Consider the following 13,342-nt stretch of genomic DNA (forward strand, 5'->3'; position numbering starts at 1 on the left):
AGGACACCCCGGGATCACGCAGAGGTTCAGGAGTGGCGCCCGTAGGTCCTAGCGTTGGGTTGGTGACGGAAAACGGAGGCTTTTCCTTCCCTAAAACACAGAGAGGGCCGCCAGGCTCGGCCTGGTGTGTTTTTTTGCCGGCACGTGAGGTGTGATAAATGATTTCAGTCTGCCTCAAATGTTCTAACGCTTGCAGGGTTGTATTAGATGATCTTTGGATGTCCCTTCCAACCCCTAACGTTCTGTGAGTCTGTGAATTCTTTTCTTTAGCTGGCAAAGAAATACCACCCTGATACTAATAAGGATGACCCAAAAGCTAAAGAGAAGTTCTCTCAGCTGGCAGAAGCCTACGAGGTAATACACTGGGTTTTATCGTGATAAAATGGACTAAAGACTGCAGGGTAGATGGTGGGGGGAAACATTTCTTGTGTGCATTGCCTGTAAAATACTCGTTTTTCACATCTTGCACTTTAGGCCTCCCTCCCAGCTCTGTCTCCAGGAGATCGCTTTGCCCAAGTATCTGATTTAGCTGAGTGGGGTTTTGGGCTCTTTGGATTTGTGCTCTTTCTTAGCTGTGAGTGACAGGCATGGAAGCAGCAGTCGCTGCTGTGGGGGTTACTGGTCATCTTAAATAACAAAACAAAAAAAGGTGCTGGCAAGTAGGAGCTGTGTAGGACAGCGGCACCGCCCGCTGTGCTCCCCCAGCCCCACTTTGTCCTGCTCTTCAGCCTGTTCAAAAATCTTCTTGTGCTGGTTTTTGCTCTCTTGGGTTTTCATATTTACTCCAGCACTCTTCATCACCAGCTGTCACCTGGTCGATTAACCACCAGCTATATAAGTTATGGCTTGTTATAAATTAGTAAGATTTTGATATTTTCCTGATGACAAGCTGAGAGACACCAGAGAGAAGCAGCTTTTGAGAAATTCCTGTGCTGCTGAGAGCTGGGATCCCTCCCAGTGACAGGAAGGTTTGAGAACTTGGGGAGATAACGCCAGGAGCCTTGACTTCTCCCAAGAGACACCACTTTGCTTGTCCAGGTGCTCAGGATCTCTGCCGTGTCCTGACGGAATCGTACTTTTCCTTCAAAGGTATTAAGCGACGAAGTGAAGCGGAAGCAGTACGACGCGTACGGCACAGCCAGCTTCGATGCCGGGGCGGCTGGCGCCGGCGCTGGCGCTGGGCGGCAGTACTGGAGCACTGGCCCATCGATTGATCCGGAAGAGCTTTTCCGAAAAATCTTTGGGGAGTTTTCGGGCTCCCCTTTTGGCGACTTTCAGAATGTCTTCGACCAGCCGCAGGAGGTATGAAGCGTGTTTCTTTTTCTGAGTAATTAAATGAAAATGAGAAATGGAAAAGCTGGAGAGAAGGACAGAGGTTGCTTCAGAGTGAGCTTAAGGAAAGAATTTGCTTCTGGGGATGTCGGCACGCGAGTACCCTGTTGTATGGGTGGGGGAGCCAGGTAGTTTTGGTTAAGCTGTGTAGATATATCCTCCACACCTCCAGGCAGAGTATTTTGTCTGGACTTCACCTGGTGTTTACTGACACCGGTTGGTGCTGCCAAACAATTCCATCATTGTTGAGGCATCTTTTCGGCTCTGCATGGATTTACATCTGCCTGCTTTGATCTGTGATGCTAAAACCCACAAAATACCTCTTAAACTGTAAAACAGGCCTTCCAGCATCAGGTTTGACTGCTTAATTGCCTTAATTTTGCAACTTAATTGGCTAAACCTTGCAGCGGGGCCTATAATAAAACAAAACCTGTGTCTTGTTCTCCACGCCGCAGCTAAATGCTCTTTTGAGTACTGACAGCGTTGGTTTATGTGCTGCCTTCAGCAGCGCTTGGGGTTCAGTACTTCTGGCTTTATAAAAATGCCCTTTCTGTTACAAACAGAAGTTCCCATTTGGTGCAGTTACCTTTGCTGATGACTTGCTGTGGTAGGTAGAGTTGATCTGAGGAGGAGCAGATACTCCAACTGGGATTGAAAGCCTCTGCCCTCACCTGTCGCTAGGTTCTGATTAAGCAAAGCCTTTAAAAGTATTAAGTTTTCCTGAAATACGCTTGACTTCTGTTTTCACTTGCTTCTTTAATATGTTTAAGTTACATTTCTGCTGCGTAACTGCTATTCAGACTGGCGTAATCATTGTCCCTGTAATACCTGCTGCCCTTCTGTACTCCTTTTCATTTATACGACATAGATTCTTGCTTTCTCAAAGGAGGCAAAGCCTTCTGAGTGAGTTGACCGTCCAATTGTTTCTTCCCCTTGCTGTTACCTGGATGTATTTTAAACCGTGTTTGATATTTGGCCTAAATCAGTTCCAGTCTGCTTAATTTCCTGCCGCGCATCAGCTGTAGATCGATCGGTGCCCGTGTTTCCCATGCAGTACATCATGGAGCTGACATTCACCCAGGCTGCAAAAGGCGTCAACAAGGAGATTGTGGTGAACATCAACGACTCCTGTGAGCGGTGCGGTGGCAAAGGACACGAACCTGGCACCAAAGCGCAGCGCTGTCACTACTGCAGCGGCACCGGCATGGTAAGTGCTTTCAAAGACACCGGTTCTGCTGTGCTTTCCCTTGTTGGGGCAAGCTGGCCTCTTCCACAGTGAAAAATTGTCACTGTGGTCATCAGCTTCTCTTGGGTGGAGACGAGTTAATGTGGACTGGATAAAAGCCAGAAAGATTTTCTTTCTGTTAAAGAAGTGGTCTACCCAGGTAAAAGCACCAGCCTTTGGGGCTGGATCATCAGTTATCGTACATATTTATATAAAATGTATTTATACAGCGTAATGGTTCTGAAGTTACTCGGGCATTAAATGGGATACTTTGAATTGAAGGGAGAAGGAAGGTGCTGATAGCCTAAGGGTAACCATGAAATAAGAAGGCGCATTTTACTTACAGTAAGTAATGACCAAGCTTCAGGCTTTCCATTTCCATGCACCAAAATGGGCGCTGGCGATCGGACTGAGCGGAATATCTTTCGTAGGTGGTCAGAGGAGACTCAAGCTCTTCCTGCGTGCTTCAAACCTGGTGGGTGGCTTTCACACTTGAGGCCGTAGCTTAGTCTCTGTAACTTTTTCCCTGACATTGGCAATAATTCACGTGAATGGATTGTCTTTGGATTCCTCAAAACGCAGATGTTCGTAGTTCCACGTGAAACAGTGCTGTTTACTTCCTGCTTGCGCATTAAATCCTAGAGGTGGGAAGGGTTGTGTTTCCCTTCCCCTCACCCTGAAGTGCTCACAGGAGTGATGGTTTTCAGTGGAAATTGGAACGCGACGGCAACTGAATCTGACCCAGCATCCTCTTTGGATTCCTGCTCCATCCCTTGCTAAAGGGAATCACTGTGCTGCCAGGTTCCGCGTGCAACTAGGAGGACTCAGACATGCTGAGCCAGCCACCAGCAGTGCTTCACAGAAGTTAGAAGCACCATTTCGCTACTAAATATTTGTACGCTCCGTGTTTTTTCACTAGGAGACGATAAATACCGGCCCTTTCGTCATGCGATCTACGTGCCGACGGTGTGGCGGTCGTGGTTCCATCATAACGACACCGTGTGTGGTGTGTCGAGGAACAGGGCAAACCAAACAGAAGAAGACAGTGATGGTTCCCGTGCCAGCTGGTTAGTGGCGTGCTTGTGTGCTGTTAAATAATTGCAGTTATTTGCTGATGCTTGCCTGCGAAGCATGGCTGGTCCCTGCCAGATATGAACGTGACAAGTTTTTCTGTGGAGAAATTAGAAGAACAGAGCTTGTCAATCAAAAGGGCTAGCAGCAAGATAAACTTTCTTGGACGCAGATAAAAACCTTTGCTTTGCCCTTCCCAAGCTGAGGTCTCGGCCCTTGCAGCAATTCTTTCTAGGCAGCTTTTGGAGAGTGAAACTCAAAAGGTTTTGTTGCCTTGAGATTTTCATTTGTCCTTGGTGGAGCCTGAGGAGGTGGCGGGAATGTCAAGAGCCCCAGCTTGGCTCAGAGCGGTGTGCTGATGGCTGCCTCGCCAGAGAGCATCAAATGAGTGGTGGGGCTAAAGACACCACCCTGGGCAAGCGGCTTGTGAGTTTCTTGCAGTTTAGTGTTTCTGCATCTGATGTGTTTCCCTGAGGAACTCTGTGGGGACTGAAGTAATGAGTCTGCTTGGGGACATGGTGGTCCCCATGTGCTGGCACCTCCTTCCTTTGGCCAGAGGTCCTGGGTGCATGGGTGCTGCTGGGTCAGACGGCTTTTGGGGCCAGCAAGAGTTGAAGGTGGATTATAGTGCAAGGTAACATCCCTTCTCTTTTTTTTTTTTTTAAATTTTTTTATTTTTTTGTGTCTGATTGCAGGCGTTGAGGATGGGCAGACAGTTCGGATGCCTGTGGGGAAGAAAGAGATTTTCATTACGTTCAGGGTACGTATTGTCACCGTGCTGGCCGCTCTCAGTGTTTGAGTCGGTTGCTTGTTCCCTTTGCAACTGCCTGGGAAGCGACTGAATGGGGGACGGAGGAGGAAGAGCGAGTGATCCTTTGAGACAGCTGAGGTAACACGAGCTGGGTGAACTTTAGGAGAGCAGGAGCTCCGCATTGTGACGAGCAGGGTCACGTTAACTCTGCTCGGGAAGAATCGCGCTGCTGCTTCCAGGACGAGGCCCTGCCGGTAGCGTGCATCAACGCAGAGTAGATTCCTGACGCCTTGAGCCTTTGGCTTGAAAGCGTGAGGGAGCCGACTGCTGGCACGGGTGGAAACGCTGAGAAGGGGCCGGTGTCCTTTTGCGGACATGTGTTAAGCGCTGCCTTGCAAGTTTTTTGTAGCTGGGGCCGCCTTCTGTCATACGCAGCTCTATCAAGGAGGAAATATTTTTTCAACATCATTTTTGTGATGCAGAAGGATTTAATTCTCTTCTGGCTTTCCCCTGTTCAGGGCACTGGGCCAGGCAGCATCTTGCCCATCACCACAGAATCATACAGTTAACAACAGGATCAGGGGAGGGAGTTGGAGATAGGAAGCTGGTATCCGTGAACTTGGGCTTCTTAGCCCTTTAACATCTCTGGATGGTTAAAGGGTCTCACTACAGCATTCTGATATGTTTGCTTCTGAGAACCTTCAAAGCAGTTCACCGTGAGGACTTGGTGGTGGCGTTCTCACTTCTCTTTGGAACTTCCTGCCTTTCAGGTTCAAAAAAGTTCTGTGTTCCGAAGAAACGGAGCAGATATCCATTCAGACCTCCTTATTTCAATAGCTCAGGCTGTCCTGGGAGGCACAGCCAGATGTCAAGGCTTGTACGAGACAATCAATATCACAGTAAGTACCACTGTGTGGAAGGGCTTGGGTATAAAATGGATATGGGACAGTGGAGACTCCTCACTGGCTGAAAAAGTGGTGCAAAACCTCCTGAGTCTGCCAGTATCAGTTTCAGCCTTCTTCAGGATTGAGCTTTGGGTGGTTTGTGACCTCCTCTGCTGCGCAGGGATGCAAATCCCACCCAAGGTTTGCGGGCTGCGCGAGGTTCTTGACTTGTTCCTTCAGAAGCTTTTCTGTCAGCACTGGCTTGACTTCTGCATGTGTCCAGATGTGTGAAACGTACCAGATCTCTCCCAGCCTGCTTTGAAGCTTGCTTTTTATAATAGTACTTAGTATATAAATGGTTAAACTGGAGTAATAAACGTGACACTTGTGTGTTCGTAGATACCGCCTGGTATTCAGCCAGACCAGAGAATTCGGATGAGCGGGAAAGGCATTCCCAAGGTTAACAGTTACGGCTATGGAGACCACTACATTCACATAAAGATAAAAGTTCCTCAGTAAGTAGAGCTAACGCAAGCTGCTGTGAAATCTTGAACTTTTTTGCAAAGAAAAAATGTTGTGGAAGATTCTTTGAAAATTCCCTACCACTCTATCAAGGTGATTAATTTCTCATTCTGCTTTTTATTCTAATGTGAAGGAGACTTTTTCCGTGTTTTTATAATGTCATTTGGCAACCCAGCTCTAGAAATCCTAAACCCTGGTAACACAGAAGTAGCTCCTCTCCTGCATATTTGCCTGGTTATCTGCGGTTCTGTCTGGATCCCAGTTACATAAATTCAGTGTTCCGGCATATAACACGTCTCTGCTCTCAGACCTACAGCTCAAAGGCACTGAAGTCCTTGGCAGTTGCTTTTCAGGCTGCTCAGCCACCAATATTCTGTTTTTTCACTGCAGTTTGGTGGGTTGTGTCTCTCCCTTTCCACTGGGCCTTATTCTTCACAGATTGTCCATTTCAAGAGCACCTTGGGGATTCTCGGGGCATGCCAGGCGTACTTCCAGTGGCATTCAGGCTCCCGCAGGTGCTCCTGGAGCAGGTTAAGGAGGTCTGGAGGGGCATCCGTCCCTAAAGACGGCCGTAACCACCACCTCTGTCTCTGCAGGAGGCTGACGGATCGCCAGAGAGCCTTAATGATGAGCTACGCCGAGGATGAGGCAGACGTGGACGGCACAGTGAACGGGGTCACAAACACAGCGTCAGGTGAGCGATGGGGACATTTCTCCTTGAAAGCTGATGGGGAGTTCCCCTGTCAGGGCTGTTCTAAGCCGTCCTCTGTGCATGTCAGGGAACCTGGGATGGAAACGTTCCCAGGTGCTGCTGAGCGTTGGCTCCGGTCAGCAGACAGTGTCCAGTAGGATGGAGGGAGCAGAGTGAGCTGGGAGCTTTGTAAAGCTTCTCTTTCAGGTCTAGGTTAAAAATTTTGATTGATTTTAAGCTTCAGGGGCAAGGTACCTGGCATGAGGAGCAGCTAAAGGCAAAACATACAATAAAACAGGCAAGAGGTTTGTTTTTCGCTACTGGAAAACGTTTCTTAGTTCATACTGGAACAATGAACTGCTTAAAGCTGGGTGGATTCCTTTTTGTGCTTGAAACTGAAAAAGGGCATTTACGACTGTACAGTTAGACAAAGGTGAGAGTCTTCAAAATTGCTGTATGATCCCACGAACTCAGATCCTCCTGCTACACATGCCAGAGCTTGAGGGATAGTGGAAGGCAGTATCTGCCAAATACTTACCAACGTGGTATTTTGTAGCACTTTCCTAACGCAGAAGTCAGGTTTTTTCTGCTGAGGGCAGGCATTAAAAGTCAGTCTCGGGGGGAAGAGATCTCTTAAGCAAAACTTTTCATTCCAGCTTTTTAAAGGCGTTTGTGTGCCAAAGTTAAAAAAAAAAGCCCCGAAACTTGTTGTTTGTTTTTTTTTTAAATGCAAACCTGCAAGAGGGATTAAAACCACACCGGTTGCAGTATAGAAACAGGCTGTGGCTGAAAGCCCGTCCTTGCTCTGGGAAACAGAAATACCCTGCGCAGTTGGAGGCGTGTTCTGCCACCGGCCTCAGTATTTCATACCATTGCATCAGTCTGAGCTCGGCAGTCAGCTGTGGCAGGACAGGGAGGACTGGACTTTGTGTTCTCTGCCCTAAGAAAGCTCGAGGAGGATTCAGGGGTCTTGTTACTGACAGTTTCATTGTAGAAAAAGCAGATTAGCGAAGCGGTCTCCTCTGTTCTTGCTGTAGCCACTTCTGGAGGGACAGACAACTTGTCAGGACCAATTTATACAGGAAAATTATGCTTGTTGCTGCCAGCAAGATTCCTTACCTGGATGCTCATTCCGAAATATTTGTAGCCTTTTCAATTCTAGCTTGAGTTCATTTCCTCCTTGATACATCGCACAATAATTACGTGAGGCAGGCTCCTGCGATGGTTTTGCACTGCTTTGCTCTAAAGAGTCATGACATGACCCCAAGACAGGAAGATTGTTCCAGGGACCACCAGTACAGCTTTTTATTTCTTTTTTTCTTTTTTCCTTCTGTAAAGTCATGGCTGGCTGTGGTCAAGCTGACCCCTTGTTTTTAGCAGCAGGCTCTCAATTCCTAGCCTGTGGCACCCTCGACTGTGCAGCACCAGAATTCCCTCGCCGGTCGGAGGGCTGGGGAGAGGGGAAGGGAGTGGCGTTACCTGGGCTTGCGATCATGTTTTCCCCTTCCGGGTTCTGGGCTTTCCCTGCTTTCACCGCTGGTACTGCAGTAGAGGGTGCAGGCAAAACCAGCTGCCTCGACTTCCCCATCCGAAATAACCCTCTCGCTTCGTCAGGGCTCCTGGCGGTAGATGTGTCTGACTGCAGCCCTTTGCTGTTTGTGTCCAGGTGGCAGGGCCACGGCTAGCGCTGATGCAGGCGGGGATAGGCCTGAGGCTGAGAACAAGGAGGGATTCCTTTCCAAACTTAAGAAAATGTTTAGCTCCTGACAGCCCATCTGAGGTAGGAGGCCTCTTGTGTTTAATTGTTGTCTTTCCCTTGCTCCCCAATAAGCAGAATTGGCACTTCTTGGGAGGTAGAAGCAGTGAAAGCGCAGCGTTGCTTCTCACTTAGCCTCAGGCCTTCCTGTGAAAAGCCCTAGCTGTCCCCTGTGACCTGGAGCAAAAAGCCAGGGACTAAATTGCATTGTTGCTGCAGCAAAAAACCCAGCAGAAATGCTGGATACATTCAGGGCAGTTGCTGGCCTCCCCTGCAGCTCTGCTTCTTTATCCACTCAGTGGCTGTAGCCCATTGAGAGCACTGGGGACAGTCTCATTAGCTGGTAAAATTGGGACTGGGCAGTTCTGTTGCCACGGCACAGCCTGGGCTTACCAGGCCCAGTATGCTCAGGGTGGATTTGCCCCTACCACCAGCACCAGGAAGGAATCGCTTTTTGTTGTAAAGCACAGCGAAGCCATGACACAGAAGAGCGCAGTGTTGTGACTCTGGGTGCTGTTTAGTTAGTGCTGGCCTGCTGCGAAGGAACGCTGAGACTCAACCTACAGCAAACACTGGGGTCTCAGATTTGAGGCACTTTTTTCGTCCCTCTGACTGATCCTGTGAGGAAACATTAAATTTCTCTCTTGCTTCAACTGCAGGGAAGCGTTCTACTGGGAACTAAGAGCCAATGGCAGCAGATCGTCTTTGCAGTCAGGAATGAATCCTTCTGGCAGTGGGCTCCGGAGAGCGAAGGATGCCAGCGAGCAGCAGCACAGTGAGAATCCCAGCTGGAGAGGCTACAGACCACTGAGGCACCAACCATCATCAGGAGACAAAACCCACCCACCATCCTAGGAAACGGTAATGAAGGAAAATGCCAGCTTGGCAGAAATGCGGCGTGCTCTCGAGGTTGCTCTGGAAGCTTATTTGGTAGAAATTAAAGTTGAAATATTATTTAAAATCCAAAAAGAGTGGAAACGTGAAATAAAAATTGTCCTTCCGGCATGGAGTGGAGCAGTTTGCTCTATGGAGTCCAAGAAAGCCGCTGCTCCCTCAGGTGCCCTTCTGAATGTAGGTGTGCTCTGTGTGTCACTGCTTGTCTTCTCCCAGGACACTCGGTGGGTCCGTGAGGTTTAACCCTGTCTTCACGACAGCTTCCTACCTGTCCTGCACATCTCCCTGGGGCTGGGGCTTGCCAAAGCCCAGCTGCCCTGGCTTCCTCAGCTGCCAGGGTTGGGGTTTTTTTTCCCTTAGTCCTGCTGATATTCCTGCACAAAGAGCAGCACTGGAATCTGCACTTTGCCTCAGGTTTCCCTTTCCCATCCCCTCAGATTAACTAAAGTCACAACACAAATGCTGTTGCTTCTGAATGGGTATAAGTTCATCACCGGGCCCTTTGCCAGTTTGGAACTAAAGTATTTTATTACATTAGCGCAACACCCATAGCATAATTGATTGGTCAGAGTCATTGTTCCTACGTGTGTGAGAGTCAAGTGAAGTGGATCGGTCCTGGCAGGTGGAGTTGAGCTCTTGCAGTGAGTATTTTCATGGTTCGGTAGCCCGCTGTTGTTAGTCACACTGCGCAGGTACCGTCGGCCCACATACTAATCGACCAGTTAAATGAGGACGTGTGATAGTCTTGCCCTTCTTAATTTGCTGAAATAAAGCACGCGTTGCCTCTTGATTAAGCTGTCTGTAAAGTGATTCTATATCCATGTAAATAAGATTGACTTCATAAAGATATTTAACACGTGCTGTGCCTTGCTGCCTTGTCTACTCTTCTACCCCCTTGTCTGTCACCTCCGCTCCCTCGCCCCCGGTGACAGAAGGAAGCTCTTCTCTCGGACAAAGAGAGGATGGAGAAGGCACTGCCCGTCGGGACCCTCGAGTACTACACTTTCAGCTCAGCCACCTGGGAAAAAGGGTGATCCTGAGAGAACAACCTGCCCCCACCCTACACCTGTGAAAACACCCGCAATCACCAAACAAACACCTCCCTAAAGACAGTGTGCAAAGGGAGCACTTCTCCCACCTGCCTGCAGCCGGTACAGCCTTTCCTGTCGTTGGAGCTGCGTTCCTCTAAAACCAGCCTCAGCTGAGTGGCAGGAGAGCGCTGGAGTGCTGGCATGGACCAAAGCTCTTCCCCGAGTTGGCCTTTTGCAAAGGCACGGGTGGAAGAGGAGGGAGAGGTGGGTCAGAAGGCGGCTTTGTTGTCAGCCACCCACTGCGGGAAGGTGCGGGCCTTGGGGTTGAGCTTCATGGTCAGGTCCACGTTGCGGTCGGGCTTCAGGGTGTAGAACTGGAACATGGCGGCCAGTTCCTTGGCCCCGGGGAAGTCATGTTTCTTGTACTCCTCTGGTGAAATCTGCAAAAAAAAAAATTTGGGGGCTTGTTAAAATAAATAATGTTGTCACAGGGCAGAGTCAGTTCCCTCGGACTGCGCACGGATGCTGAAGAGGGCTGTGTTAGAGTACGCTGGCGGGAGGCAGGATGAAGCTCTGCCAGGAAGAAAAGAGTCCCTTTTTTTGTCCCTGGGAGAGCAGAACCTGCAGAGGGCATCCAAGGTGCTTTGGTTTCTGCTGAAATCTGTTCTCAAAGCAGGGAGAGAGCTGCTGCACCCTTTGTATCAGCTGCCTGAGAGAAGCGTGGCTGAAGCACAAACAAAATAAAAAAGGAGTCCCAGGGCAGGGAGAGCCAGGAGCTCTGTAATGGTGACACAGCACGGCCCCAGGGAAGGTGTGCTGAAGCGAGGGGCACACAGCAGAAACCTGTTCTGGAAGTGCCCGGCCCTGCTTGTGAATGCTCAAGACCTCCAGAGATCTTCCGCTTCAATTCTCCCTCGGAGCCAGGTGCTTGTGTGCTCAGGGAGTGTTACTTGGTGACAATACTGACGAGGCAGTTTCAGTGCCACCGTGCGCTCCAACCGCATGCAGCGTCGGTGAGAGTAACCCTGGGCATCAGCACTGGCTTCTATCAAACCCGTACGCTGAGCTACCAGACCCCAGTCTGGCAGCTCCTGACCTTGCTACCAGAGCAGGACAGCACTTGGTTTTCCACTCCTGAACAAGTTCAGCCCCTGCAGAGGACCCCCAACTATTCCTGACCAGCAGCAGCCTAGGCTGGGCTGAGATCTGGCTGCTGGGAATGCACAAGCACCACTTCAAGGACCCCAAGACACCATCCCCACACCTCAAGGACATCACATGCACCCAGGGACGCTTCCTACCTTGCTGGGTTTCACCGTCTTGCCTGTCTGCTGGGAGAGGACAGCAGCATATTCTGCTTCAGTGAGCTTGCCGGTGCTGAGCCCAATCGTTTGGCCTATGTACTCCTCTGGGGACTTCAGCAGGCAAAGCACAACAGGCCTGATGTCCTCCACCGCCATCCCATCCATGGGGGTGTCCCCCATGGGCAGCTCTGTACAGGAGAGATGGATCCCCGTCACAGTATAGCACAGCTGGAGTTTTCGGCACCCACCCTCTAAACACAAGGTGAGGAAGAGCCAAGAAGCCCAGTTTTACCCAGGACAAAGGTGTCTCCCTGCGGGACCTTCTGCGGCTTGAAGATGGAGAGGAAGTTCTCGAAGTAGAAAGGCACTCGGATGGTTGTGGTGGGAACACTGACTTCCTGGAAGTACTCCTCCACTACACCTTTGCCATCGAAGTGGAGCACCTCCAGCTGGCCCCCCGTCAGCCGCTTCACATTCTCCAGGCCGCTGTACACAACGTGGCGCAGACCGAGGCGCTTCGACAGGTCAGCGAGCCGCTTTCCCTGGGTGAAGGGTGAAGCTGGCCATGAAGAGGAAATGGGACACACAGGGGCTCTCACCACCCCCACATCTCCTCCTTCCCCAACACATGCCAGCTGAGCAAGCCCCTCAGCATCCAGCACCCCAAGCCCTCAGCTGGAACCAGGGCTGAGCAGGCCTAGCAAGCCCAGTGAGCTGCCCAGGTGGAGCAGAGTCCTCCACTTACAACATCCTACATTAGAAAGACCACACACCCTCCAGGCTTGGTGCTAGCTCCTCCCTAAGGCATGCAAACACAAGCCCTAAAGATCTGCCAGGGTGAACACACCCGACCTAATGTATCTTATCTTTTGTTTGCTGCCATCCAGGCGTGCCACCTTATGAAATCTGCCTGGAGTCGAACACCACCCTTGGAGAAGGCTCTGGGGTTTCTGTCATGGCAGCACGTTTTGGGCCCAAAGCTGCAAGTGCAGAGAACTACGGGACAGCAGGCAGCAACAGTCCTGGCTCAGTCCCGGGAGGGTTTCATGGAGCTGAGTCTTCCCACTTCTGCTGCTCCGACTCCTGTGCAGCACTCTCCATTACACCAAGTCTGATGGCATTTAACAGCTTTCTGAAAGCACCAGATCCCGGCTTCAAGTGACCATGAGAGAACAGGAAACAAGTTCTGGCTTTGCGAGAACTGGGACTTTGTTTTTGAGGCCTCAGGACTCTCCTGGACTGGCCACCTTAACTGTCAGGGCTGACAAGACCACACTAAGAACCATCCCACGACCCCCATACCGATGCCACACAGCTGTCCCTTGAATCCCTCCCCTCTCCCAGGCCATTCCACACGCAGTCCCAGCGCAAGCAAGTTCTGGTACCTGTGCGATTTCTTTCTCTTTGCTGCAGTGCTCCCAGAAGTTGGTTACAACAAAGGCTCCGTAAGCACCCGCCAAGGCCAGCTCCAGCGATGGCTCATCGTCCTGATCCGCCTTCACCACCTCAGCTCCCCTCTGCTTCAGCTCCTTGGCCTCCTTCTTCGCGGGGTTCCGCGTCACCGCGCGGACCTTGAAGGTCCCGTCTTCTAGCAGAGCCCGGGCCACGCAGCCCCCCTGGGCTCCTGCAGGGACAGCCCTGGTCAGAGCTCCCCGGCTCACCAAGGGAGCTGAGACGGGGCTGCCTGTGCCCTCTGAGAAAAGTACCGAGCCCCTCCATCCCACCCCACCGCCTCCCCCCAGTGCTCCAGCTGCGCTGGCAGGCGCTCCCCAGAACCCCTGAGCTCCCACCACAGGAACCCCAAATCCCCTGAGCCCCACCACGGGGACCCCAGACCCCCTGAGCCCCCATCACAGGAACCCTAGGCCCCCTGAGCCTCCA

General features: G+C 50.8%; 2 protein-coding genes across 2 annotated transcripts; one reads left to right on the forward strand and one right to left on the reverse strand.

The window, feature by feature from the left end:
• Positions 1 to 270: 270 nt before the first annotated feature.
• DNAJA3 (DnaJ (Hsp40) homolog, subfamily A, member 3) lies at positions 271 to 9,148 on the forward strand (the record flags this gene model as incomplete). The annotated part of the gene is made up of 9 exons (XM_009878231.1): positions 271 to 354; positions 1,090 to 1,302; positions 2,387 to 2,539; positions 3,477 to 3,624; positions 4,324 to 4,388; positions 5,150 to 5,278; positions 5,663 to 5,778; positions 6,382 to 6,479; positions 8,892 to 9,148. Coding segments are annotated over 9 exons (1,029 nt in total), but the record flags the coding sequence as incomplete, so codon positions are not given.
• A 1,278-nt stretch (positions 9,149 to 10,426) lies between these two features.
• NMRAL1 (NmrA-like family domain containing 1) lies at positions 10,427 to 13,085 on the reverse strand (the record flags this gene model as incomplete). Its single annotated transcript, XM_009878232.1, has 4 exons — positions 10,427 to 10,597; positions 11,459 to 11,649; positions 11,754 to 12,003; positions 12,847 to 13,085. Coding segments are annotated over 4 exons (851 nt in total), but the record flags the coding sequence as incomplete, so codon positions are not given.
• Positions 13,086 to 13,342: the final 257 nt, after the last annotated feature.

This window comes from Apaloderma vittatum, unplaced genomic scaffold (genome assembly GCF_000703405.1).
Source record: "Apaloderma vittatum isolate BGI_N311 unplaced genomic scaffold, ASM70340v1 scaffold34421, whole genome shotgun sequence".
In the NCBI taxonomy this organism is placed as follows: domain Eukaryota; kingdom Metazoa; phylum Chordata; class Aves; order Trogoniformes; family Trogonidae; genus Apaloderma; species Apaloderma vittatum.